Here is a 27,413-nt window from a genome sequence, read left to right as displayed (position 1 = left end):
TCTAGTTTTAGTTGACTAAATATTATAGGATTTTAGTCGACTAAATCTACAGTTGATTTAGTCGACTAAAATGTATTTTGTAATGACTGTTTTTACACTTGCAACCAAGTGTAAAATGACTTCCACTGGATCTCTTGTCCACTAGTCCCTAACATTTTAGTCTAGTTTTTATTTGTTGACGAAATTGTCAGTATATTTAGTCTTAGTTTTAGTCATCATAGCTTAGTTTTCATTTAGTTTCCATTTAGTTTTCATCAGTGAAAAAAGGTAGTCGACTGACAAACATTTCCCGTTTGAGTCGACGAAAACAACACTGGTTGTTGTTGAGCAACGCTGCTGGGCCTCAGAATGCCGCTGTTCAGTGTTGCGCATCTGTGTGATGCAGTGCTGTGATAGCCTGTCTAGACTTGGCGTTGAGGGCAAGGTATAGGGATTAGTTACAGTACAGCAGCTGGACAGACAGGTGACACAATAATACAACTCTCAAAAGGTGCCCGACTCATTTTTGAGCGCTCACAAGAGTGACTGAGTGTGTGCGTATGTCCCTATGTATGAGTACGACCTATTGACCCCTGCGCGCACACACACACACACACACACAGCACTGCTCAGTTCGCACACGGGTTGCCCAGTTTTCCGGGTTTGTGTGAACACAAACATTGGCTTCCGCTTGTGATTGGCTAGTCACCCCATAGCGATGATTTGATTGGCTGGGCAAAGTACATATTGAAGCTAAAAGTGAAGACGGAAAAGTGAGGACGCAAATTGTGAAATTGTGATCCTAATCCTTTGTCCAACTTTGAGGGTTTGTTTAACAATAAAGAGAATTTAATGTCTGTTTTGTCACCGTTTGTTTTACATCACCGTTACATCACCTAATCACAGCAACATGAGTTGGACTTTAATATAGTTTCTGAATGTATGTATATTCTATCGTCTATCTTTGTATATTGCATGTGTCTTTCTGTCTTCATTGTCTCTCTTTCTTACCCCGGCACTTTGTTCCTTCAAACGTTCATGCGCGGTCCGTTCTCAGTCCGTCCGTTCGCATTACAAGGCCGGCATCGTCAATATGCTGTCAGCACTCTGCGAGAATCACGCAGAAGCCAGGCCAGTTATAACTGACCCTATCTCCCTCCCGTCTTTATGTTGTCACTAATGATCTCGTCATCTTTGGGCTCAGCCACGTTCAGAGAGGTCACATCGGCAACCACTGTACTGTTTGTTCCCTCTGCTGTATCCCACTCAGACATGCTCTCTCTCTCTCTCTCTGTCTCTCTCTCTCTACTGTACCGTGTGATGCTGCATAATCATCTCTTGCGGACCTGACAAAGGGGACAGCGCCATGGGGAAGTGTGGGTTTTAGTCAGTGGTGGGGAAAGTACTAAATTGTTTTACTTAAGTAAAAGTACAAATACTGTAATTTAGACCTACTTCGTTACAAGTAAAAGTACGGAATTGAAAATGTACTTGAGTAAAAGTACAAAAGTATCTGCATCAAAATGTGTAGAAAATCTATTGATAATAGCCGAAATGTATAGGGTTGAAGTGGTTATTGTATCAAAATGTTTTCAAAATGTAAATCGCCAAAGTAACTAGTAACTAAAGTTTTCAAATAATTGTAGTGAAGTAAAAGTACAAATTTTGGCTCTGAGATGGTAGTGGAGTAGAAGTAAAAGTACTGGAAATTGGAAATACTCAAAGTACAAATACCTCAAAATTGTACTTAAGTACAGTACTTAAGTAAAAGTACTTAGTTACTTTCCACCACTGGTTTTAGTACACCATGGCTGCTAGTTTGAGGGTGCTCACTCTATGTATCAACAGTGTTAATCGATGGGTTTGGAAGTTGGACACGCGGCAGTGGAATCGATACAGCTTGTTTGTCGGTTTGGCAGCCCCAGAGGGGCGTGCGGAGCTTGGTGCAAAGCACATTGCAGAAGTTGGAGCCCACGCCTACGCTAAGTTCCAAATAGTTGAGCCAGTCTGTCACACTTGCCTAGTGTGGGTAGTATGAATGAAAACCGGGAAAATATATAGAAAATAACCTCCAGGCACTCCTTGATGCAGAGATGCTGTTCGTCTTTATTCACACAGACCAAAAACTAATTTACAGATGTGCTGGACAGGTGGCCCTAGCTCCTTCCACCTCCACAGTCCTACTTTGACTGCCAGGCAGTGGGAGGCCTCCCTACATATAAAGGCTAAGGCCCCTCCCACTGGAACACACCACCCTGAATTGATTCCACAATTACACCAGTACTTCATAATGTCCAGGGACAATAATTCATCACATATTATTATACATCACTTATTATTCAATCAATTATCATATAAACAATGAGAAAGCAGGGTACTAAACAAACCCTCATACTGTTGGTATGTTCCCCACACCCCACAGCTGATAGTTGCTCCCTACCTTGGAGTCAACCAATTATCAATCAACGTGAATCGAGCATCATATGTAACTCTCTGCAACATAAACAATAATTCAGAGTTCAATTCAGTGTCGGTGGTGAACTGCCACACAGTTCAAATACGAAAGTCACGCAGGAGGGAAGTGTGGAGAAATACCGGAAAACCTCATTTAGGCTGTTTCTGTTAGTTATATACACTCCTTTATTTGCTACAGCTACAGTATAATGTATGCATTTGAGCTGTACACAACTACACATGCATGGGCAGGGCACACCGCATCCTATCAATGTGTAATATTAGTGCTGATGGGCGAGTTCTTTTTCAAATGTTCTATCCCAGGATTTTTGTATCCCATTATTTTTCACTCTGTGTCAATTGTCTAATGTAATCCTGGACGCTACACTCCCTCTGCCAACTTTGGGAGAGCAACGGACTGACCTCATGTTTCTTTCTATGCATGAGGAGTCCACGCCGCTTTTTTTTCACCTGACAGGGGGGGGGGGGGGTTTCCCCTGGTTGCACGTTGGAAGGAACACATCATTCCTTTCCCCTTCCATCAGGCGCCCCGGGTTGGCCAGGAGGATTCATTAGTGCCTGTGCTGGGCCGAATGTACCCCCTTCTTTATATACTTATGATTGTGTTTCAGTGCGTCTCTGTCCTCGTCCCCAATCTGTCCATACTTAACATGATGGCTGTCTCCATGTAAGAGGTTTAAGCTGTGGAGACGCAGAGACATTCACTCGCTAGACCGCACACATCACTAGGTCTGCAATACATGAGCACAGACAGTTGAACCCTCCATACTAAAAGGACCAATGACAGACCTCCCGTACATCCTGGAACTATACGCTTCCAAGGCTCTGTGTGTGTGTGTGTGTGCACTGGGAGTGGTTGGGACGAAAGAGAATGTTACATTGTCTTGTGTTGGTTGGAGAGCTCGTCAGCTGGTTCTCCCAGATGGAGGGTGCCTGGGTGGGAATTCCTAGGTGTAGTGGTGTTGGTTGCATTTCACCACAATTCTGCTACCAACATGGACTCCTCCGTCCCAAGGTACTGCTTATGTATTTGTTTTGGTCTTCCGTGCGGGCCGGGGCTGTGAACTGCGTGTGTCGAATATGAAGTCAGTGGGGCAAACGGTTCTCGAGTCACGTGCATTACAACCGTACACGCGCACGCAGACACGCAGAGACGTGGCACATTTATAGTAGGATAAAATTAGGCTTAAGTGATTAAAACAAGGAAAAGACCGAAATCCCAGGTGATATCTATAGTCTTAACATCATGATCTTGCCCAGCCTTTTTTTCAGCGGTGCTAAGCGCCCTACAACTTGTGTGTGTGTGTGTGTGTGTGTGTGGCATTCAAGTCGATGGCAAAATAAACAGGATAGCATGTCTGTTAGCCCCCCCCCCCCCCCCCCCCCCCCCCATGTGACGTCATGTGGAATCCAAGTATAAAACGTGTAATATGTACGTCTGTCACCCACCACCCCATCCCTCCTGTGACGTCTTGTGGCATACATCATGTTAAAGGGCACCGCTCACTTCACACAAATGTGATTTTTTTAATCTTTATTTAGACGGGGCAGTAGAGAACAGTTTTTATCTTTATTTAGACGGGGCAGTATAGAGAACGAGGGAATTCAAGGCAGAGAGGAGGGAAGGACATGATGCGCTATAGGTCTCCAACCAGAACCGATCCAGGGACGTTGTGTGACGACACACTATCCCGTCCCCTGCCAGCTACTGCGCAAAAAGCATGGAATACGGACGTGTACATTACGGGAGACTCCTGTTAAAGTTTCCAACAAACTCCGATAAACTCCCGAATTGTACCGTCACACCTGGATATTACCGTAAAATTACTGTATATGCCTGCTAAACTTGAGGTTTACGGGCAAATCCTGTGCCCATAATTGCCCGTTAACTCCTCTTTTCACGCAGCCCCCATTAAAGCGCAAATAACATGCATTTTAAAACTGCTTTTAATATTTATTAATCATATTGTCTATGTCCCTCAAAGTTATTTCTAATGGTTTGAGCCTCAATCACCACTCTGATATAAGCAGGCCTTGTCAATTCTTTCTGGACTTTGAAAGCAGTTTTAGCTGCAGTACCACACTGTCCTGAGGTGGAGAGGGTGCTGATATGCAGATTATTTAATATTTTAGTCATTATAATACTCATGCTAGATACAACCAGGCTTGTTTCCATTCCATGCCAGCTTGGAAAATCAACAATGGTGGACATTGTAAACAAAGTGGAAATGCAAATGTGCAACTGAAGACTGAAGAAAAGGAGGAATTATACAAAGTAGGGTGACATTGATGACATCACGATGAGGCCAAAATCAGTCGAGCTGTTTCTGAGAGCAATTTCCATTAAAACACCCATATGACATGAAGGCCTGATTGTTCAAAATTGGTTATTTGTGGGGATAGAAAACACACATGGGAGCCCCAAAAACACAAAAGAAATTGAAAAAGTTGAATTTTATGTTATAGGTCCTTTAATTAAACCCCTTAAATTATACTGTACCCAAGCAGCATGACACTCATCTGCTTTCTCGGCTTGTGCAAGACTATTCGTTCAGGTTTAATAATGTATATAATATTTGTAATTGTAATAAGTTCACCTCAACAATAGTTTGGACACTGTGTGTGGATTTGTACTAGTATCCATTGTTGCATATAGGCCTATCCTTTCAGGGTTTGGGGGTAACTTAAGGCAATGCACTGTAGGAAAGAAGGAAATAAATAAATAAATAATGTGTTTATGCATAGTGCTTAAGTAAGTAAGCCTTTCGGAGCCAAATGGGGCAGGAGCCTATCTCCTGTTTCTGTAGCGTGAGGCAGCTTGATGTACAAGTACACCCCCTGGACATGGCGGCTGGTATGTCGCAGGGACTTGCCCCCTATCCAACCATTGATGCAGAGTCTTTGTTATGACCCGGCTGGGGTTTGAACCCCGACCTCCCAGTCTCAGGGTGGACACTCTAACCGTTAGAGTTAGCCTTGTGGTTAGAGTCTAACCACAAGGCCACTGAGTATGCAGCTTTGGTATGGGTTTTAAGTGCTTTGAACTTACCGGTAAAAGGGCCTGAAACCTCAAATTCAGGTTTTAGTTAGTCATGGTTGAGGCCCACTGAACTTGTTATGTGGGTGAGTACAGTATGTGGCCAGCAGTACAGTACACAACTGGGGCAATATGGGATCTTTGGAACTATTGTTTTGATTAGTAGTAGTTAGAAAGATGACTGTTTACTTATAGTTCTAAGAGACCGGAATAAATGGAGTTACAATAATCTAGACGAGAAGAAATAAACGCATGAATTACCTTTTTTCTAGATCCGCAGGTGACGGGGAAACTTTTATTTCCGGCCATATTCCTTAATTGGAAGTAGCATGTTTGAACGACTCTTGTTACTTGGGGAGTAAAAGAGAGCCAGAACCGAACAGCACACCCGGGTCACGGGCCAGCTCCTTTACGTAGCTCTGGAACGAGTGCCTGTGTGGAGTACCGGGGCACCAAAAAGGATGACCTCAGATTTTGTCTCATTCAATTGTAAAAAGTTGTTTGATAGTGACAGTTACCTCAGTTAATTACATTTTGTCTGTACTTTGTCTTCAATTGCATGGGTTGAACAGATTATTTTTGTGTGTATTATTATTATTATTATTGCATTTCATGTCGGCACTCAAATGTGCTTACTGCTTAAGTGTGCTCTTACTGTACTATAAGTGTGTGTAGATTCTGTTCTTACCTAAGAATAAATCGTGGTTAGGAAAACATTGGTGAATGTCGGAGAATGGAAAACCAGCTTTGACTTGTGCGCAGGCTATTGATTGACCTAGGCCTGTGATTGATTTGTATTGGTACATCCCAATTCAGTTGGGGGGTGTACTGTACCTGCGACCAGTGACATGAAGATGCAAAGATACTTCAGAAGTTTGTAGCTGCTGCAAAGCTGCAAAAGGAGTTGAGCTGGTTTCAACACAAGTCTGTTTCTACCCTGTTTAAAGTCTGTTTCTACTCTGACTAAAGGCAGTCCATTTAAAACCTGTCTCTTAAAGCATACCTACTCCATTTCAAAATATATCTCTATATTATTCTGGTCAAAGCATGTATCATACTCGTGTCCAGCTCACACATGGAGTCTGTGTTTTGTTAGACAGGAGCACTAGTGACCATCAGTCAAGCAAGCGCTCTGCATTCTTGAGTTCTCAGAGGTTTTATGTCTCGCGTAAAAAAAGAGATTGATGTTTCAGTGGAAAGACGCCAGGTCACGATCAACCCAGTTCACTGGTGACTTTTTGTAGCCAGCCTCAACGTAGAGCCCCTACCATACTGTGTATACAGCAGCAACAACAACAACATAGCTAACAATACCGTACAATCGGCAATAAACACATCAGCTCTCGCATCATTTAGACAGCAAGGAGACATGTTAATTATGTCTCACTGTCAGCATTGCTGTATTGTCTCTTGAGTTGCAAACTCAGCATTAAAACCTTGAGAGACAAACTGATACTTGATAGATGCACACAGTGATGTGATGACTGATCTTTTTTGAAGGGATTACGTTATTTTTTATAGAATCACTATTTCCCCCTTCTCTTTAATCCACTGTCTGATTGAATGCCTTCATGCACGCTTAGCTCAGACCCGTGACATAGGGCAGACAGACATACGATTGGTATGCTATCTGGTCTCCATTACCCCTGAACACACATAAACACACACACATTCTGACCCAGTTCATAGCATAGTACTTAGTCTTAGTCAGTTAATAGATAGACCTCTCAGGGTGGAGGTTTTTGTGCAACTCTAGTGGAGCCTCCATATCCAGACAGGGTCTTTGAAGTCCACAGGAGGTCTCCTGCCATTTCCGCCCAGTCGCCTGGTCTTGTCTGGAACGGCCAGTGGTGATGGACTGGAACCAGCCGTGAGTGAGCTCTGAGGGGGGGTCATCCCTATGTTCCCCAGCAGGTTCTATGTTCCCCACTTACCTTAGGGTTAGCGGTTTCTGGTTTAAGGACTTCAGTGTTTTGTACTATACAATTTGTATGTATAAGTACAGAACAAAGAATGCTTGTTTGTTGAAGAGTCCGAGCAATTATGTTTTATTTTATTTTATGCCAGTGTTAATTTCTAGTTGGCTAAGACTATAGTTTAAGTAGCCTAGGCAGGCCTAAAGTTCAATGGATTGTTCAAAGAATTTGCTACTAAAAGTAACACTAAGACTAAGTTGCTAAAATACTTTTAGTCTTACTAGAATTACTAAAATTACGAGGTTAGGTTTCTGGTTTAGGTTAATTCTAAGTGGGGAACAAAGAACCTTTTTTGCATCGTGGTGATTGGTGAACATAGGTACGCTCTCGCTCTGAGTACTTCCACCAACCACGGTTGGCGTGTGTGTAACTGTGTATAGACTCTACTAGATGGACTTTGGTTTGTAAAGTCCAGTTTGTCAGGGATCTGGGGAATTTTCACTGTCAAAGCTATAACTTCTGTTCTGGGTGGTGGTAGATAAGCCTGCTGTGTAAAGTGTGACTCAAAGCTCTTGCCATGCGGGTTTCTCACACCAAAGGCTGCCACCACCCTGACCCGAGCCAAACACTAGTGTGTAGTCTGTGACTGGAAATATTGCACGAGGGTTTAGGATGGGCCAGTCCCACTATTACCTCCCCATGTCACTGAAATGATTAATGGGGATCTGAACGTGATTGGATTGAAGCATAGATAGATTATAATAGCCAGTGGCAAAGCTGCTTTCACTCTTCTCGCTCTGGCTTTTCGAAATTCACATCCTCCCAACATACTGTAGGATTTCATACCTTTTTACTGATTCGCAATGTTTTTGTCCCCGTCTGCTTATAAGATTGATTTTGGTGTGACGACAGACATCACAGGTCTCTGTGGTTATGATGAGTCAGCTCATTTCCTGGATGACGCCACCTTTCATACCATACATTCTTCCTCATACCTACACTGGTATGTACAGAGGCAGCGCTCTATTTATAGCACGCACACACACACACACACACACACACACACACACACACACACACTTCACAGATGTCACGTTTCACAGACACACCTGGTTTACAGTACATGTTAAAGAACACTCACATTAAGTCCTGTCTCACCTTTGTTAATCAAATTGAAGGGTTCCCCCCCCTCTCTCTTGCTTTTAGCTCAGTCTGAGGTAGCTCCATTGTTTTCCTAGGCCCAGCTTTCCGTGTGCATGTGTGTAAACACTTACAACAATGCTTTTTGTTGTCTTATCTTATTGATTTTACTGCCTTGATTTGGAATTGTATGTGTTTTTTTTTATGTGTTTTACACTTTGCTTTCATGGATTATGATTTAATGATGCTTGTGTTTTTGGCTCAAATGCCGTTGTTACATATAAATCAATTAAAGGTGACTCGATTTAAGTTGACACAACATGGGCCTAATGTTACGTCACTGTATTTTCTCATCTCTGGCCCACATCACCACACCCTCTTATTCAAGCTGAGACTCTGGTCTGCTTCCCAAGGCGACCCCGTCTGTCCACAAGCCATCTGCGCCCACTCCTCCCCCCGTCCTTCTCTGCCCCTCCCCTCCCCAATGTCAACTGCTATGAAGCCCCTTTTAATGTCAGAGTGTCACAAGTCGCCCATTCATTTTGCAGTCTGGTTGCTGCACATGATCTAAATCACTAATGGTGTTCCTCCTGGAAAGTGGTGGCAGTCAGCCGGGCTCAGCCCACACTGGTAAATAATGGAGGCTTTGTGTGGTCACTTGTGTTCCTAATGCTGCAATGCAGATCATGTATCAGTCTTCTGGCTCCCTCTTCTGGCCAATAAAGAGAAGTGAGCTTAATCAGCTGTTGTGGGAGAGGAAAGGGTGACCTCTAGTGGCAACACCTGGAATTGTAACGGCCAACTGGAATTTTAGGAAGTCTTGGAACTGCATCTATTTTTTCATACCTTCGTTACTTCTTGGCATTTCACCAGGGTATATGATATTTGTGTAAAAACAAAACATTTTTAAAACTGCTGCTGGTGATAGAAGTCATTGTAGCATGTCGGACATTGTCAAGCTGACACTGACATGCAATTATCCTAGACAAGTATTCTTTGTCATGGGTTCTCAACGCTTTTGGCTGGGGACCCCTGGAAATGCTTTGGCCACTGGACCCCCATTTGAAGAGATATGCCAGGGACCCCCCCTTGAGAGAAGATTTTTATGGCTCTAGCAGTGATTCTCAACCAGTTTATTTTCAAAGACCCCCATGCGTTTGATATGAATTAGTCTACGGACCCCCCATTTCTATCTCTGAAACCCCAATATATATTGTAAAATTAATGTTAATTTAACTCAGAGTGTACAAATGGGTGGGGTGGGTGTACTGGGTGGGGTGCGTGTACTGTCCACCTGGACGTCACCCCTACATAGAGAAGTCTTGCTGGGTTTAATTTTTGAGTGGTGCAACCACTCCAAGGAACAGCAATGTCCGTGCCTATGCACCTATGTGACGTTAACCCACCCATGCACCTATGTGACTGTGAGCACCAGCATGACTATTAGTACCAGTAGGGGCGCTGTTGTGCCAGAAACAGAGAGAGGGATAGTGCTGCACTGTTGCCTGCTATTGAGAGAGAGAGAGAGAGAGAGAGGGGGGGGGGGGGGGGGGGGGGAGAGAGGGGGGAGTTGCACCACTCAGTTCACACAGGTGTGATTTTTATTTATGGCCCATAGAATAATGAATAGATGAAATAAGCGTTTCATAGATTGCATGGATTTAGCATAACTTGCCTGAGGACCCTATGACACTTGTTGCCGTGATGCGCAAGCTGTGGTGGCAGGCTGGTGGTTGAATGAAATCATTCATGTGGTTAATAAACGGATTTTGCAGTTGGAAGAAGCAATCGCAACGTAAACCTTTATGTGGCAATATGTTTTATAATTCCACATCTAGCTGGATTTAATTTGATTAGCTAATAGAGGCTAGAGCATAAGTGACCAGTCAACTATCCTTCAAATAATTGTTCTGTTGACAAAGTTCCATGTTGTAATAAATAAATGAAAAGGCTAATAGTGTTAATTAGCTACAGTGTTGTTTAGACAGATGCTAAGTGTGATGTTTACGTGCTGTATTCTAGTTTCTTTGAAGCACCCAATTGTTTTCTTTGCACTCTACTTACGTGACTCATTTACCCTGTCTTTTGTTGAGCAGGGTTCACACTTGTACTGTAAATCACTCTGGATTACATTGGTAGTACATTGGTCTGTCATGTACTTGGCACTGCAGTACATCAACTCAATACAGCATCACTATATCAGTTAAGTTTATTAGAAAGAGTAGTGTCTGTTTTTGTTTGTTTTTTATAAGCAATAAGAGTTTAAATTCCTTTCCTTAGCAGAAAAACAAGATGTATCCAAGTCAAGGCACAACGAGTTGACCTAATGAAGGCTTTTTGAGTCGAGGCCTGATGTGTTTTTCTTTTTATCTTTGCCTCAACAGCTTATTTCTCAGAAGAGTATTTGATTCCAGTTGGACATTTTGTCAGCCTTCTGATTGGTCCCTGACCCTGACTGACTAACCAGCAGGCTCTTTCTGCCTTGGTTCTGCCTTGTTTATGTTGAATTTGCTAAAACATCATTTTTTGGAAAAAAAACTAACATGATATGCCCAGTCACCATGCTGTGATTTTCCTTTTTACTGACACAAACTTTAAAATAAGAATTGAATGCACAGAATATCAATACGAAGCAACTGAAAAACATGTTATTTCAATGGTAGTGGATGGAGAGAGAGGATTTTTGTCCAACCACGGAACGGCAACCTATGGGTGCAAAGAGGGGCACGACCATGGGCGGGACTTGACAAAGTGTGACTTACAGTCAGACCCATACATATTATTTATTGATTTAAGAATCATACCTTTGGTATTTCTAAATATTCTGGTATACTGTTAACACTGCCCTAGCCTAAATACAGTTGACATTAGTAGCCTGGAGACATGTTCTTCTATGGGTGGCTAATGAAATAGCCTCACTATGAATGATGAATGAATGGACTCAGTGTTTAACTTGGCAGTCATCACTGAGCATGTTGCTGGATTTCAATGTTCACTAGCACATTGCGACATAACATATAGTGAAGAAACTCATTGGACAGTTAATTGTTCTAACTCTCTGTCCCTCCAGTAAGACAAATCTGTTCTTGTGATACACATGCTTGGCACTGTAGCAAATGGATTTGTTTTATTGTTTACTGTGTATGTGAAGTTCAATATCTTAGTCTGCAGTAGTTTGCATAAAAGTAGTCAAATCACATGTTAACAAGACAAAACTGTCCCCTATTGGCTGCTACTTTGAGTGAGTGTACTAAGGAATCCCGAGCCATTTTTCTCTCGCAGTCCCACTGTCTGGTTCGGACAGTGGATAAGAGGATAATGTCATCATGACTTGCAAGATCTTAGTTGCAAGATCCAGAGGTGCAGCACATGTGTACAGTTAATCGCTTACAGTTAAGCTTGCACTCTTGTGCCATCTGTTGTACCCCCACAATGTCATAACATCTCAATTTCATCTCTGCTTTTTCTTTTGTTGCAGCACATCATGCAGAGCTACCAACCTGCACACATTTTGTGTACCACAACCACGCAATTCTATAGGTGTCTATACGCCTAGAATTGCGTGGTTGGTATACACAAAATGTGTGCAGGTTGGTACTTGGTAGCTCTGCATCATGTGACGTACCGAGCTCACACACCACTTCCTTGTTCCCTGGTATTACTGCACTTCTGTTTTTCGTTGTTGTCGCCTCCCTCTCTACTGGCTCCTTTCTGTCTTCCATTCCCTGCTGTCAACAGTAACACTCATGCAGAAACAACAACGATGCATCTGTCAGCCCACACAAAACTGCACAGAGGCCTTCTAACTCAGGTACGTTACCCATAGCAGAAGCCTCCATTGAAGCAGTCTTGCTTCAGTGGAGTCACAACACCGATCCTTACTAACGTGATGTGTGGCAACGAAGCTGAAGAGTTGTTGACATAGCCTTTTTTGACAGACACACGCACACACGCACACACACACACACACACACACACACACACACACACACACACACACACACACACACTTTACACACAGAGCAGGAGCAGCTGTAGTGACAGAGCAACTGCAGAAAGTTATGGAGAGATGGAGTGTGACTGCTGAGAGGGGGGGTGGGGGGGCTCAGTGGTAAAACAGACACTGGTGGGGTTACTGAGCATGGGCAATGGGGGGGTTGGGGTGGGCTCGTCTATTTTTAGCCCAAGCCAGGACCCTTGTATCACGACAGCTGTCCCACTCCACATCTCTCTGTCACCTGTCAGGAATAGCCAGCCTATCAGAGCCCCCCATCCCTCTCCTCTGCCCGTCTTCTGGCAAATTCACACAGGAGTTTCTGCCGGCTGTCCGGCTCTCTCTTTCTCTCTCACAAACTTGGATCTGGATTCAAACACCATCTGCAATATCTAGGGATTAATTTGGAATACGGGACTTTTGTAATTCCTACTTTTGACAGCTGTTCCCTACTAGAAGAACGCAGGTACACACTACAGAAATCTGGGCTATCTTTTTGGTTTTTTGAGGAGAAGAGGGAGTCCTTCCCCTGGAAAATCTATGAAAGTCTGTGCGGCCTCCAGGTCCCACAGCCGGTTGTACCACCATTTATAGTGCTAACCACAGTTAGCTGACGGGCCTGCTAGCTCTGCCACTGAGCTTGGCCAACTTCACTTTTGTTCGTGCTGAAATTAGCTGTGCTATGCTAGCTAATAGCATTTGTGGATTCGTTCAGCAACTACAGTTCTAAAAGTAGATTGTAACGGTAAGGCTATTGTTGGAAAAAATGTGAATTTGTGTTATTGACATTCAGTTTGTAGTCGCAGTTCATTCCTCTTTTGTCTGTCGTTAAAATGACAAAGAAGTATTGGAATATAACGAGTGATGATCACACTTTGCATTGCGATCACACCCTTATGAAGTGACAGCATTTATACAGAAAGAAACAGCTGCTTATTTCCTGTGTGAGGAAGCAGACTTCCTTGTGTGTGTGTGTGTGTGTGTGTGTGTGTGTGTGTGTGTGTGTGTGTGTGTGTGTGTGTGTGTGTGTGTGAGAGTCACAGAATATGTGGTTGTTGTTTATAACCTCTGCTCTCATCATAGCATGTCCTATCTTACAGTAATGTGCAAGTCAACTTGGAAGCTGGCAGGCTGCCAAATCTCAAGGCTAACAAGCTTAAGATTTAAAAGTGATTTACGTTAAATCAAAGTCACACAAATCCTAGATTCTATCCTAGATTCTATGATTCTGTGGAACGGACACGCCTTTATTAAATTAAAAAAGGCAGTTGTCTAATTTAATAAAGGCGTTCCTCATTTTTTACCTTGTGTGCCCGGATCCTCTCTTTTTTATGTCAACTATTGTTGTTGTTTATGCTTATCCCATTCTGACCTGAGATCAGATTCGTACGAGGTTTCCACTGGACACACACTGGTCTGATTAACCCATTCTGACCTGAGATCAGATTCTAAAAATGTCAGTCGTTCTTCGAATTTTTCAAAAATAGCAGACCTACAAGCTCGTATCGCGCCACTCGGTGGCGCGATATGAGCTTGTAGATCTGCTATTTTTCAATAGCTAAAGCATAACATGATGCCAACACCAAAATGGGTGCCCGGTCAGAATGGGTTATCTGGAACATAACATCAGATAAGGTGTCAAAGTTGCACACAACCATTTTTCATGGTGTGTACATTGAAGTGACTTCCCGCACAGACGGAATCAATTTGTTATTTCCTGTGAATCTGGATGGCCTAGTCTATATATTTGTGCTGCACATGAGCCATGTAGCCCTTGTTGAAACCAAGAAATGAGAGATTCGAATAACACACTCACTGCTGTTATATCAAACGGCATAGTGGAGTTGGGATTTTATTAGCTGTGAACAGAACGATTGCTGCATTTTATAGCCGTAGGGGAGAGTTATTGACTGAATTGTCCATTACCATGAGAATTGTTGTTTTCTTTGGGTCGGAGTGCTGATTTTAAAGCTGTTTTGTATTGATTCTCTCATACAGTTTGGTTTCTCTTGTACTAGTGCACTTCCAAAATTAGTGCCTGAGCAATGTTGGCCAGATCATGTCACCATACTATATTCAGGTTTACAACCATGAATCCATGATCCTTCTTTGTGTGTGCATGACTGAATGGAAAGCACTTCTTAAGATGTTAGAATGACCGTCACGTGTTTACTTCTATTTGTGTCTGTCTGTTTGTATGAGGCATTTATTTTTATATCTAGATTAAATAGGAACCTGCAATTGTTGACTATGAAGAAGTTGATCAATATTTTGCTGTCTTCGCTTGGCAAATCTGTTTTCATTGATTGAGCATACTTGGGTTTGTACTCTGTAGTTTGTAGCTTTCCAAATTTAAATAAAAATCTGATTATTTTGAATGATAGGATATGCCATTGCCTTTGTGTGCGTCTCGGTGGCCTACTCTTCATTACACTCTGTTGAACTGGCCCTGTTGACCCAGATCCTCATGCATCTCCTCCAGAAATAAACCTCGTCAGGTCAATGTCCGCTGATATTCCACATACTGTAAACACACCACAGACACGCACGCACGCATGTAGCTCTTTCTATATCTCACTCTTTGACACATCCTCTTTAATATTTCTCTCTCTCTCTCTCTCTCTCACACACACATACACGCACACACAAACACACATGCACGGAAATATGATTTCCTGTGGATGAGCCATGGGGCAGGATATGATTTGACCCCCAGTAAAGCTGTTTGTTCTGGAGGGTCATTACTAGCGCTGCTTGTCTTACCCAACCACCAAGCATGGTGCCTGGACATGGCTTTAGGCAGAGCCCAGGCTTAGTTGGCCTAGTTGGCAACACGACACATTTTTCAAAGAGGACAAAGACCCATACGGCACTTAGCCCAAAGGGCCTCATCGGTACTCCTAGGTTCTTGCAGTAGCCCAGTTAGTATACTGTACCTGTGAAGACTGGATTTCCTATTCTTTAAACATTTCACTTTGGTGTGTTTTTGTGTGGTACATTCAATCATTTCCAGCTTGGTTTTTAAATCCTTCCTCCTTCTCTATCTCTCAACCCCCCTCCCCTCTCCCTCTCTCTCTATCTCTCTCTATATCTCTCTTTCTCTCCTAGACGTTGTTCCTCTCACAGTCAACAGCCCCTGGGCTTCCATACTCTACTGTTGGTCCATATTCTCCAGGAACCAACTACTTTTGGGCTGTTTTGTTCAGAACCTCATCTTTGTATACGTGTTTGTTTGTCCACCCTTTTCCCTTCCTGTACTTCCTCTATTCTTTCTGACATCCCCTTCCTCCTTCCTCCTTCCTCCTCCTCCTCACCCACATCCAGCCCAGCCCATGACATCAGAGCAGCCAAGATGGCATTCTCATCACGCTTTTCGTTCTGGGAACAAAAGGTGTAGTTTTGATGTTCCACAGAGCACTCTCTTAACAAAGTTAACACTGCACGGTGTGGTTTTAAGGGCTTTGTGTAGTTATGTCTGTGTCATGGAATAACACGGCCTTCGCTCTTTGCACGTGTAACATATCCAGCTCGACTGAGAATGCTGGCTTTTATAGATATTTACATTTTGTTAAAGTTTGATGTTTGAATTGCGCACTAAGAATTAATACTAGGGTTGTTTATTTGTGTCTTAGGATACATTAAATGAAGATGGAGCTTCAGAACTGTTATTCTGGGAGAGTGTTCGCAGCCAAAATGGCATTTCATTTCATTTTGAAAGACATTGTTTTAGAACACCAACACTCACTCACTGTACATCTGCAAGCATGTAGTATATCTCCTTCTGTATACAAGATCAGAAATATCGATTGTAAATGGTAAAAAATATATTTCTCACAGCATTACAGCAAGTTTTCTTGCCACAAGGCAAGAGATGTTTTTTTTTATTTGTGTAATGATGAGAGAAAAACCCGTCTTGCATGGTTTGTCATCAGCATGGTGTTTTCTGTATACGTACGACAGTCTGCAGATTTTCATCCATTTTCTCTTTCCACATGAACACTATAGGTCAAAGACGATAACAAGCCAGGCAGTAAAAGTGTAAGTGTCCTTCTTAGTTTGGAGCACTAACTAAATTTACTAGAGTTTAAGGGAATAAAGCTGCGTTCAGACCTGAATATATTATGTATATATTCGCCTCAGTTCGTCCTGTTTGTACCGCGCCAGGTCACGTCCGTTCGCGCAATTCTCGTTTTTGCATTGGCTTTGTAATGTAATCGCACCGCTCTAACCATCCAAGTCTGTTTTAGTTAACCACTGTTTCGGTGGCCACCTTATCACCTAAAACTGGAGTATGAATATGCCTCTGGGATATCGTATCTCGAGTTGTGTTCTGCCTGTTAAGTTTGTTTCATGCCCTTTCAGAACTTTCTGCACAGGATTTATACTGTAGTACCAAAAAGGGCTTCCCTCGACAAAGCATAAAACTTTTTCATTAACCATCAGACTTGAACAAAAGCCTGAAAATTGATGAGCAAAGTAATTTCTATGTTGTGGATGGAGTGTCACAGATACTTAGCCTTTTTAATTTCACAACAAAAGGCCTTAGGGATAGCGCGGTGTGCGGCCCCTGTAATTGCTTTCTAAATAGTGTAATTGGTTCAGAAAATGATGATGATTTTGTTATTTGGGGTGGCATGCGTGTGTGCGTGCGTGCGTGCGTGCACCCTCTCTCTGCATGGCCCAAGGGCTTGCAAAGGGATATTGTGTGTCTACTAGTTCTGGGTGTGTTGTGCAAGCAGTTTGGTTTTGTTTTGAAGAATTACCCATAAGGTTTCATTTTTACACTTAAGCCGTTAAATTAACACATTTGACGTGTGTGTCTGGGAGCGCTTAGACGAGTATTAGATGTGATTATCTTGTGGTTAATTAAGACATATGTTAAGGCTGTGAATTCCATTCCATGTTAGCCAGGTTTTAAGACACGGGTCAAACGTCAAGTTTCTTCCTACGATATTAATCAGGCCACACAGAGCCTGCAGGTAGCGCCCCCTGTCTCATATAAGAGCCGTGGTCTACAGTACTGTACCCAAGAGGAACAGAGGGAAGATTAGATGAGAAGTCCTTATTAAACCAGGTGATCACTGATCTGAGAGGTTCAGCCTCATTAGTTTGAATTAGGTGTGTTTGTCAAGATTAGCTCTAAACTGGGATTTAGGACTGCTGTCTGTCACAACAGCGCCTTTAGGAAGATGGTGATAGGAATTGATTCTTAGGGACGTCACTATGTCAGACTCATTAATACTGTGTTCCCCCAGTACACAAGGGAAGTTAGTGTGTGATTGAGTGTACATACATACGTATGTATGTACGTACAGTACGTATGTACGTACGTCATATATTGCTGAAACGGGCAGTCATTAGAGCTACAGTTAGTTGTGTCTGTGTCAGCTCTCCTAAACACTTATGCTATCTCACTGCAAACTGCCCTCCACCACTGTGTGCTATTTCAGTGCAATTTGACGAGGTAGATAGGCATGTGCTAAGCAGCTGTCTGACCACTACTGTACTGGCCGACTATCCAGCCCAGTAGTCAGAGTTACGTGCAAGTCCAAATTTAGGTTTTTCTAGCTGTTTTGTCTGCATTGTGTTTTGTGTAGGTAGCTGACAGGAGTTGCCCTTAAACAACATGGCCTCCCTATTTTGGGAATGTTGTTGTAGGCTGTACACATGGAAATGTGTGAAAATAGCAGATCTACAACTACAAGCATAGCTACTGTATGGTAGATCTATAAGCTCTATCATACAGTAGCTCTATGCATTTTCTAAAATGGCAAAAATAGCAGATCTAACGGGCTCACAACGCATCAATGTGACGTGTTGTGACTGAGCCTGTTAGATATTTTAGATTTTTTTTTGTATGAAAGTATAAAACGGCTTTAGTGGTTAATTACATGTGATGTAGTGATCTACGTCGTTGACATGGTGTTTAGAATTTGTTTTGTAACAGACGGGTTCTGTGCTGTGAGGCGGCCCCTAGTAAGCTTCAGAACCGTGAAGTTAGTAGTAATGCTAGTAGTAAATAGTAATGTGATCTTTTTGACACGCTCGGGGGCCCACAATGTTTTATTAAGAGTCTCTGATGTCTGCATTACAGACGATAGTTCCCCTGAGATACTGTAGCAAGGATATCGGGTTCCTGCCCTGTCACTGTTAATAATGCATGGGCACGATAACTCTTGGTAGGCAAAGACACACACTCAGCCTTAACCACAGAGTGTAAAGATCGACCAGTGCAGCGCACTGTCAAGCATGATTGACGATGTTCTTGTAATAGCAAAAGATGCACCATGTGTGTGTGTGTGTGTGTGTGTGTGTGTGTTTACAAATATTGGACAACCACATTTTTCAAAATACTCCTGTTACTTTCTCATTTCTCATCACAGTCCACTGACTCCCTCATGTCTCCTCTTTTCTTTCTTTCTATGCGAGTAGACAGACAATGATACAGCCATGTACAGCCGTGCCCAGTCAGTGCCAGCTCTGGACCCTGGCAGGGGGCTGTTCCGCACTAAAAGCCCTCCACCCACAGAGCCCACAGCCCGGGTTAGAAGTCCCTCTCCACCCAAGGTTAGGCAGCCCGTTCAAGTGCCAGAGCGCTTCAAAAGTCCCGAGCCAACGTCGAGGATGGCGACACTGCGAGATTCCATAAGCCCCGAGCCGGTCATGAATGGCGACAGCAAGCCGCACGGTACCATGAACGGAAGTGCAATAAACGGTAGCTCCAACGGCGATGTCAAGCTAGTGAGTGCCAACCAGCCAGATGCTACAGATGACCAGGGTCTGATTCGCAAGAAGGTGGTGAAGGTGATACGGCGTGTGGTCAGGAAGGTTCAACCCACCGAGGGGGAGGAAGCCAATGTACATACACAAACCTTGACCAAGGCCCCAGAGCCTGAACCACCCACACCAGCGTCCAAGGGACACAAAATGTTTTCTTTCAAGCATGACACTATCAAAACGGAAGAGAAAGATGACATTTCGTTCGGTTTGACCAGTCTTATGGGCAGGGGCAGGACCAGGGATGTCCGTCCTCGAATACGCAAGGACGAGCCGCCGGAAAAGATTGAGCCAACAGTGACCAAAGAAGAGAAGACTGAGGAAAAGGATGTCCGCAGACCGGATGAGGGCAAGTCCAATTCCATGAGTGCCGTTTCAGCAACGAGGCAGGAGGTGAGGTCTCCTGTGGCGCCTGAGACCCCCGCCTCAACTTCTGCTGCCGGCTCAACTTCAGCACCTTCCAGATTCACTCAAGCCAAGCCTCTGGCCCGTCCCGCTGGCTTTGTCCCAGCCCCCAAGCCCTCGACCCTTGACCCACCAACCGGTTTCATTCCAGCACCAAAGGCCAGACCCATGTCGCCACCCCCTGGCCCCAAATCCTCCACTGCTGCTGTTGGAGTCAAACCCGCCACAGCCACGCCTCCCACTAGTTCCACTGTTGGAGTCAAACCCGCCACGGCTGCGCCTCCCACTAGTTCCACTGCTGGAGTCAAACCCGCCACAGCCGCGCCTCCCACTAGTTCCACTGTTGGAGTCAAACCCGCCACAGCCGCGCCTCCCACTAGTTCCACTGTTGGAGTCAAACCCTCCACGGCTGCTCCTCCCACTAGTTCCACTGTTGGAGTCAAATCAACCACTGCTGGGGTCAAACCCACCACTCCCACACCTGCCTCCAGTTCCACTGCTGGGGTCAAAGCCACCACTCCCACACCTGCCTCCAGTTCCACTGCTGGGGTCAAAGCCACCACTCCCACTGCCTGCAGTTCCAATGCCACCACATCCACCACCACAACAACCAGTCCAGCCCCCAGATCGGCCCTCCTGTCTCCCCCACCAGGCTTCATCCCAGCCCGCAAATTTTCTCCTCTCTCCCCTCCTACGGGCTTTGTTCCTCCCCTTGCCAAGGTTACCCCCCTGTCTCCCCCGGCAGGATTCGTCCCCGCTCCAAAACAACCTGTGGTGAAGAAACAAGAGGTACCATTCCCTCGGCATGCACGTTTTTTTTTGGGGGGGACTGCTGTGCAAACCGTAGGCTCGGTCGTGGTTTGTACATGTGTGTGTGAAATCTAACTGCATTGGCGTTTTTTTGTTCACTCACCGCTCGCCACTTGTTTTCACTAGAAATTGTCTGTAAAGCCACCGATATCTACCAACTCACTGTGGCACTAGTAAGATCCCCAGCAATCATCTCAATTCATTCTCAGATCAGAGAGTTGTTTGTTAGAGACTGCATTATGATTCGACTTTTGTTGTTTCCTCTCGGATGAACTACTTTCCCCCACTTTCTCATTCTGTCTGTTTATTCTGTCTGTCTGTCTTTCTCCCTCCCTCCCTCCCTCCCTCCCTCCCTCCCTCCCTCCCTCCCTCCCTCCCTCCCTCCCTCCCTCCCTCCCTCTCTCCCTCCCTCCCTCCCTCCCTCCCTCCCTCCCTCTCTCCCTCCCTCCCTCCCTCCCTCCCTCCCTCCCTCCCTCCATCCCTCCCTCCCTCCCTCCCTCCCTCCCTCCCTCTCTCCCTCCCTCCCTCCCTCCCTCTCTCCCTCCCTCCCTCCCTCCCTCTCTCCCTCCCTCCCTCCCTCCCTCCCTCCCTCCCTCTCTCCCTCCCTCCCTCCCTCCCTCCCTCCCTCCCTCCCTCCCTCCCTCCCTCCCTCCCTCCCTCCCTCCCTCCCTCTCTCCCTCCCTCCCTCCCTCCCTCCCTCCCTCCCTCCCTCCCTCTCTCCCTCCCTCCCTCCCTCCCTCCCTCCCTCCCTCCATCCCTCCCTCCCTCCCTCCCTCCCTCCCTCCCTCCCTCCCTCCCTCCCTCCCTCTCTCCCTCCCTCCCTCCCTCCCTCTCTCCCTCCCTCCCTCCCTCCCTCCCTCCCTCCCTCCCTCCCTCCCTCCCTCCCTCCCTCCCTCCCTCCCTCCCTCCCTCCCTCTCTCCCTCCCTCCCTCCCTCCCTCCCTCTCTCCCTCCCTCCCTCCCTCCCTCCCTCCCTCCCTCCCTCTCTCCCTCCCTCCCTCCCTCCCTCCCTCCCTCCCTCCCTCCCTCCCTCCCTCCCTCCCTCCCTCCCTCTCTCCCTCCCCCTCCCTCCCTCCCTCCCTCCTCCCCTCCCTCCCTCCCTCCCTCCCCCCCTCCCTCCTCCCCTCCCTCCCTCCCTCCCCCCCTCCCTCCTCCCCTCCCTCCCTCCCTCCCTCCCCCCCTCCCTTCCTCCCTCTCTATTTCCGAGCTTCTCCTGAGGTTTGGGGCCCTATCTCACGCAGCTCTTCTTCCTCACAACCTTTTCCTCTGAGATGCTGCCTGTCTGTGGCAAAAACATTTGCCAACAAAACAAACAAAGGAGTTCTATAACTGTTTTTCTCTCTGCTATCAGCCAGCAAGACCCCACAACAGAATGCACCTCACGAGTCTTGTTTACCGAAGCTAGTCGGTAGGAGTAGAGCCAATTACTGAAGGTGGCTCTGTATAGTGGGATAAGAGTACAAAGCGCCATGACCAGACAAAGGGAATAGAACTTTCCAGAAACTTGCCAGATGGCACATACAGCATGGCTATAAAAAAAAAACAAGTCTTTGTTTCTTCCCGGCCTCTCACAGAGATTCCTCAATTACAGAACTCACTGTGTACTTGTTTATGGTTTAACTTCAACACACGTTTGCTTTCACTGCAACACTAGTTCTGAATGTTTTGGACTACTAGGGTTTGACCGCATCCTCTTCTCTGAGGCTTGGTATGGTTAGTATAGCCTTGCCACACTTTGACTTGGCTTACATTTGATGTTCCTTGACTCGTGATTTGTTCGCCCATTACCACAGCTAGTGAGTGCATGGTGTGTTTTGACTTCTGCCTGCATGTTGTATTTTTGACCTGGTACTGGTAATTATGTTGAATGTGTTTCTGGGACGTGTGTGTGTGTGGTGTGTGTGGTGTGTGTGTGTGTGTGTGTGTGTGTACTGGTAATTATGCTGAATGTGTTTCTGGGACGTGTGTGTGTGTGTGTGTTGTACAAAGGTTAAAGTACCCTCTAGCGTGTGCTCCACTCCAATTAAGAGGCCCACTACTGTGGAAGTATCCTTAAAGGGCACTCCCAACATAACACAAAAGGTGCATCCACTCTAACTAACCATGCATGGGCGTTAGTAAAATGAGGTGTATCATAGTGTGTTTTTACATCACTATGATGACTAACAGCCAGGTGTTTGATTCTACTGATTCCGGTACCCATATAGATGTACTGTGTACAGCAGAGCTTTGCTTTCTGTTGCGTGCTCTGTTTGTGTGTGTGTGGGAACTGTCCCTCAACCTGTTGTTGCTGCTCTGGCCTATAGGAGGCGCCGCTCAGTCCTACCGAGGAAGCTCAGAGACGGCTGATGAGGATCTTCGGTGCTCCTGTAATTACCCTGTTGTCTGTCTGTCCGTCACTCAAGTTCACTCAACATCTCTCTCTCTCTGTCTCTCTCTCTCTCTCATCTACATGTTCCACCACCACCACAACCACTGTTGTAGATTCCTTGACTGCCGCATGTGCGGCACGGGTGTTTGCACCCCCTCCCCCCCCCCCCCCACCCATCATGGCATTTACATTCTACAGTATAACCATTAAGCCCCCCTCCCAGTAGGCTGTTACCATTAGCCACCATTCCTGTCATGCTTTGTTAAAGCAGTCTGTATTTATTTAGGCTTGCACTCAGGGGGGTGGGGCCCCAAACACACCAGTGGCTTGCTTCTCTGAATGGGATGGGGGGGGGGGGGGGGCACAGGTGGTCTGTCAATGGTGACCTATTTCCCCATCCCATAGGGGCAGCGGTGGCTCAGGGGCAGAGTGGCTGGATGGTAACCGTAAGGTTGCCAGTTCGAACCCGGGCTCCCACAGAGTTGCTGTCGAAGTGTCCTTGAGCAAGACACTGAACCCCTAATTGCTCCTGATGTGCTTGGTTGGTGCCTTGCAGGTTTCCCCCACCATCGGTGTATGAATGTGTGTGTGTGTGTGTGTGTGTGTGTGTGTGTGTGTGTGTGTGTGTGTGTGTGTGAATGCAATATCGTCTTGTGTAGCCCAGACGATTGGAGATAACTGCCTACCTACCAATACATCTGGGGAGAAATCTAAATTCAATGCAGGGGCTAGAGAACGGGCAGAGGAAATATCTGCTGCTGGCTGCCTACTGCTCAGGGAACTAATCCTGATACTGTCTCACTGTGTCCCAGTATGAAGAACCGGCCCGGAAGTCTTTGCATTGGTTCTGCATAGCAGTTATTTTTTTTGGCATCCACACATTGTTTCCATACAGTTTTAGCCCTTTAAATTGAATTTCGATGTCACCAGTCTTATCGGTAGGTGGAGATCTTTGATCGTCTAGCTACGGGAGACTATCTTAGCCAAGAGTGTAGCGCGCTCTCTCTCTCTCTCTCTCTCTCTCTCTCTCTCTCTCTCTCTCTCCTCTCTCTCTCTCTCTCTCTCTCTCTCTCTCTCTCCCCTCTTTGTTCACCTACACAATCTCCCAACATCACTCGGGGGCCTTAATAACCACAAGCCTCCCAAATTAATCTAACGAGGCCCGTTGGGTTGGTAGCTCATTAATTATCTGTCTGGAGGTGATTTAGTATTTTCAATTAACAGTGCCCCCCCCCCCCCCCCCCCCCCCCCCCCCCACACACACACACACACACCGCATTCTATACCACTGAGGTTTTGTCTCAGTCTGTGCCACCAACATACATGGACATAAACCTTCAGAGATATCGTATTATTAGTGGACAATTGTTGTCATTCTGTTCTCCATGTCTGTTCTGTTATCCATGTTGCTCTTTATATACTGTGCATTTATACTGGAATTCTTCGTCCAATGTCTCACGTTATAAGTTTCTCATCTTGCTTCGCTCCCTTTTTGCCCTCCATCAACCTGTCTCTCTCTCTCTCTCTCTCTCTGTTTCTCCATCTCTCACGTTGCTTCTGGCTGTGGCCGTCTCTCTGTGGCTGGTTGTGTGGCTAAAGCTGGAGCCGGTAGTCAGTGCGCCGTCTGCCTCCTCCATCGCAGCCCCTCCCCACCACGCCCCAGCCCCCGAGTCCCCTGTACCCCCTCAAGTACACCGGTCACCCGCTGGCTCCTCCCAGGGCGTACTGGCTGGAGTTTGTGCTCGCGTGACATGCTGGAGCGTAAGGCCTGGACACTTTTTCTACGTCTTTACCCCTGTGTTCCCCGCTTGTCTCTTCAGAAATACGTTATTTGTAAAGCATTGTCTTTTTTCATTTGCTCCATGAGGGTGTATATATATATGATATGGTTGTGTTTCACTGACGAGAACATTTAATTTTTTAATTTTGACATGGCTTTGTCAGCGTTTCTTTTGTTGCCCATGACTCCCTCCACATGTGTGACGCATCGGGGTGGAGATTTAAACTGATTTAAGGGCAACCCCTTACAAAAGACCTGCATGAGCTTTGGCATTGCAATTATTATTATTAATATTATTTGCATTGCAATCATTTTGACATTGGCATGGGAAATGGAATAGTTCCGCTCTGTAAAATGACAGTTGCATTTGTGTGGGTGGTGTTGTCGGTGTGAATGAATGACCAATGTGTGGCCGTTGGTGATTTATGCTTCCCAGTTGATGATATCACATTGTCTCTGTGATTGTTCCTGTGTCATGATGCATTAGTTCATCTCACAGACATACGTGACCAAAATTGACTGAGGGACTGCCATTGGAAAGCAGGGAATCATAGCTTCAAATTGACATATTGGTTGTTCAGTTTGACCCACCAGTTTTGGAGATATGGCGTATAGAGTAATGTCTTGCAGAAAATAGCGAGTTGAGAAAACAGGCTTGAAAAGGTTCTCTTCTGTGGCCTCTAACATTACATCTAGCTACATGTTTAAGCATTTATTTCATATTTACATGTCGATTTCAGCTCTGACACTTATTACAGACATGCTCTAGTGTGTGAAGAGTCTGCCTGTGCTCTTAACTCATTTTGAAGGAAACAAAAGTTTTTCTCCTCTGGTGAAAAGCTGTAATTTACGCAATGGCAGGCTCTCAGTTAAATCTGGTCACATATAGTCCTATTCAGTGTTAACTGACAATTGGATGTTTTTTTTTAACTCGATGTACTGTAACTCTAACTATCGCCTCAAACATTTTAGAAACATTTAAAGCCGGGAAATGGATCGATTTACAGGCATCATAATGCTCATATAGTATAATCACCATTATCCTTGACCACTTATCTTGTCCCCTCCTGCCATGGACAATAGTGACTATATAAACTGGATTTTCTTTCCTGCAGGTTTGCTTGCAAAGTAGAGATTAAGCATGCAAATCTCCACATAGGCCTATAATAACCATTCTCTCCACCCTCCTACAGCCACGGTCATCATCATATATACTGTATATGACGTTTTCCTTTTCGTCTGTGTGGTATACATGTACTACTATTCATCATATACTGCATATCTGTTGCTCATGTTTAACTGTGACCTTTGACCCCCCACCCCCACCACCACCTCCTTTTCCTCCTCATGCTGGCCAATCACCAGGGAGCGGTGGACGAGGACCCCGTGGCCCTACTTCAGGCGTCCCACGCCGCGGCCCAGCAACCCAAGGTCTGGCCTCATGTGCTGTGCCCCCTCCCCGCCACCCACCCCCCGCCTCCCCCCCATGCCTCACATCACCCCCGCCCGCCCGCCCGCACCCACCCCAGCACCTGTGGAGTGCTGTGTTGTTTTTACTAAGAGTGACCCCCCCCCCCCCTCCACTGTTGCTTGCGGAGTGAAATGCCTTTCACCCACTAGTCCCCGCGTCAGATTGCACTGCCGTGTGTGTGTTGATAATTGTGATGATTTCACTTGATGATGATGCCCGTTTGGATTTTTACCATGTGGATTTTACTGTGCCGTTATTAATTTTTTTGTTAACGGGTGACGTAATAATTCCCATTAATGCGTCAATAATTTTCTTTACAAAATGTATTTTCTTCATATACTCATGTTTTAACTTCCTTTTGGCGTATGCACTGAACCAAGTTGATCCCTGGTGTTGTTGTGTTTGTGTGTGATGATAATGTTGAGCGTGTAGCCTCTCACTCATGCAGCCGTCCCAACCCCCGAACCTTTTGCGGTTTGTTTAGATTGCTACGAAACACTCAATCTTGGTTTACCAACATTTCATGTCGAACTGCTACCAGATCCCTCCTCCGTCTCTTGTGTGCTTTCACTCTCTTGCACACAACACCGTAAGGCACTCATCATCATCGCATCACCCCTGAAGGCAGCATGCAATACATACAGTACAGCGGACGGGTGAGGGTCAGAGAGGGCAGCACGGTTGCCGTGTGCTTTGATGAAACATCTCCACGCAATCTCCCGGTCCTCTCCCGAGCTACTACTCCTCCTCCACTCCTGAAGCCATTATCGAAACGTCTCATGTGCACCCTTCAACCACTGCATGTTCACCCTATTTCTAGACGCTACCCCTCAACACCTTTTTTTATTATGGTATCAGATGTTCAAATTGGCCCCGTCGGTAACCCGGGGCCATTTTGTTTTAAATGCATGTATTGTTGGATGAATTACAGCACGTTGCGAGGCGAGTCAGGTGGGAGTCTGTGTCGTATGTGGTGATTTCCCTGAACATCGGATGATGTTTGCCGACTGCGAGTGGACTGAGTGGTTGACGGCACGCCCTTCATCACGTCGAGTGTTTCCTTTAACACTTAAACCTGACTTAGGTTTGTGTTGTTTCTCTCCACCAGGTGAAGACGGAGGAGCAGATTGCCGCAGAGCAAGCATGGTACGGCTCAGAGAAAGTCTGGCTTGTCCACAAAGACGGTTTCTCCCTCGGTGAGTTTTATTTTATTTTAAACAAAGTTGTTTCTATAGATTGCATTGGGAGATTCTGCCTCG

The 27,413-nt window shown here is 45.5% G+C and overlaps 1 protein-coding gene across 13 annotated transcripts in view; it reads left to right on the top strand.

The window, feature by feature from the left end:
- The window catches only part of myo18ab (myosin XVIIIA b), a 156,400-nt gene that overhangs the window by 40,895 nt on the left and 88,092 nt on the right, over nucleotides 1–27,413 (top strand). For 2 of the 13 annotated variants that reach the window (XM_080773078.1, XM_080773070.1), the window contains exons 1-9: nucleotides 12,914–13,007; nucleotides 15,866–15,932; nucleotides 16,547–16,579; nucleotides 18,974–20,512; nucleotides 22,522–22,614; nucleotides 22,839–22,901; nucleotides 24,503–24,664; nucleotides 26,049–26,114; nucleotides 27,263–27,350. In XM_080773078.1, coding sequence (XP_080629204.1) covers nucleotides 15,894–15,932; nucleotides 16,547–16,579; nucleotides 18,974–20,512; nucleotides 22,522–22,614; nucleotides 22,839–22,901; nucleotides 24,503–24,664; nucleotides 26,049–26,114; nucleotides 27,263–27,350 — 2,083 coding nt within the window. In that variant the 5' untranslated portion in view covers nucleotides 12,914–13,007; nucleotides 15,866–15,893. Of the gene's footprint in view, nucleotides 1–12,292; nucleotides 12,359–12,913; nucleotides 13,287–15,865; nucleotides 15,933–16,546; nucleotides 16,580–18,973; nucleotides 20,513–22,521; nucleotides 22,615–22,838; nucleotides 22,902–24,502; nucleotides 24,665–26,048; nucleotides 26,115–27,262; nucleotides 27,351–27,413 lie in introns of those variants that run through there. The other 11 variants (XM_080773082.1, XM_080773071.1, XM_080773074.1 and 8 more) reach the window with 9 other exon arrangements.

This window comes from Protomyctophum bolini (genome assembly GCF_963924005.1).
Source record: "Protomyctophum bolini genome assembly, chromosome: 9".
NCBI classification, from domain to species: Eukaryota; Metazoa; Chordata; class Actinopteri; order Myctophiformes; family Myctophidae; genus Protomyctophum; species Protomyctophum bolini.
The sequence above is the reverse complement of the archived record's forward strand: the minus strand, read 5'-3'. Positions and strand labels throughout refer to the sequence as shown.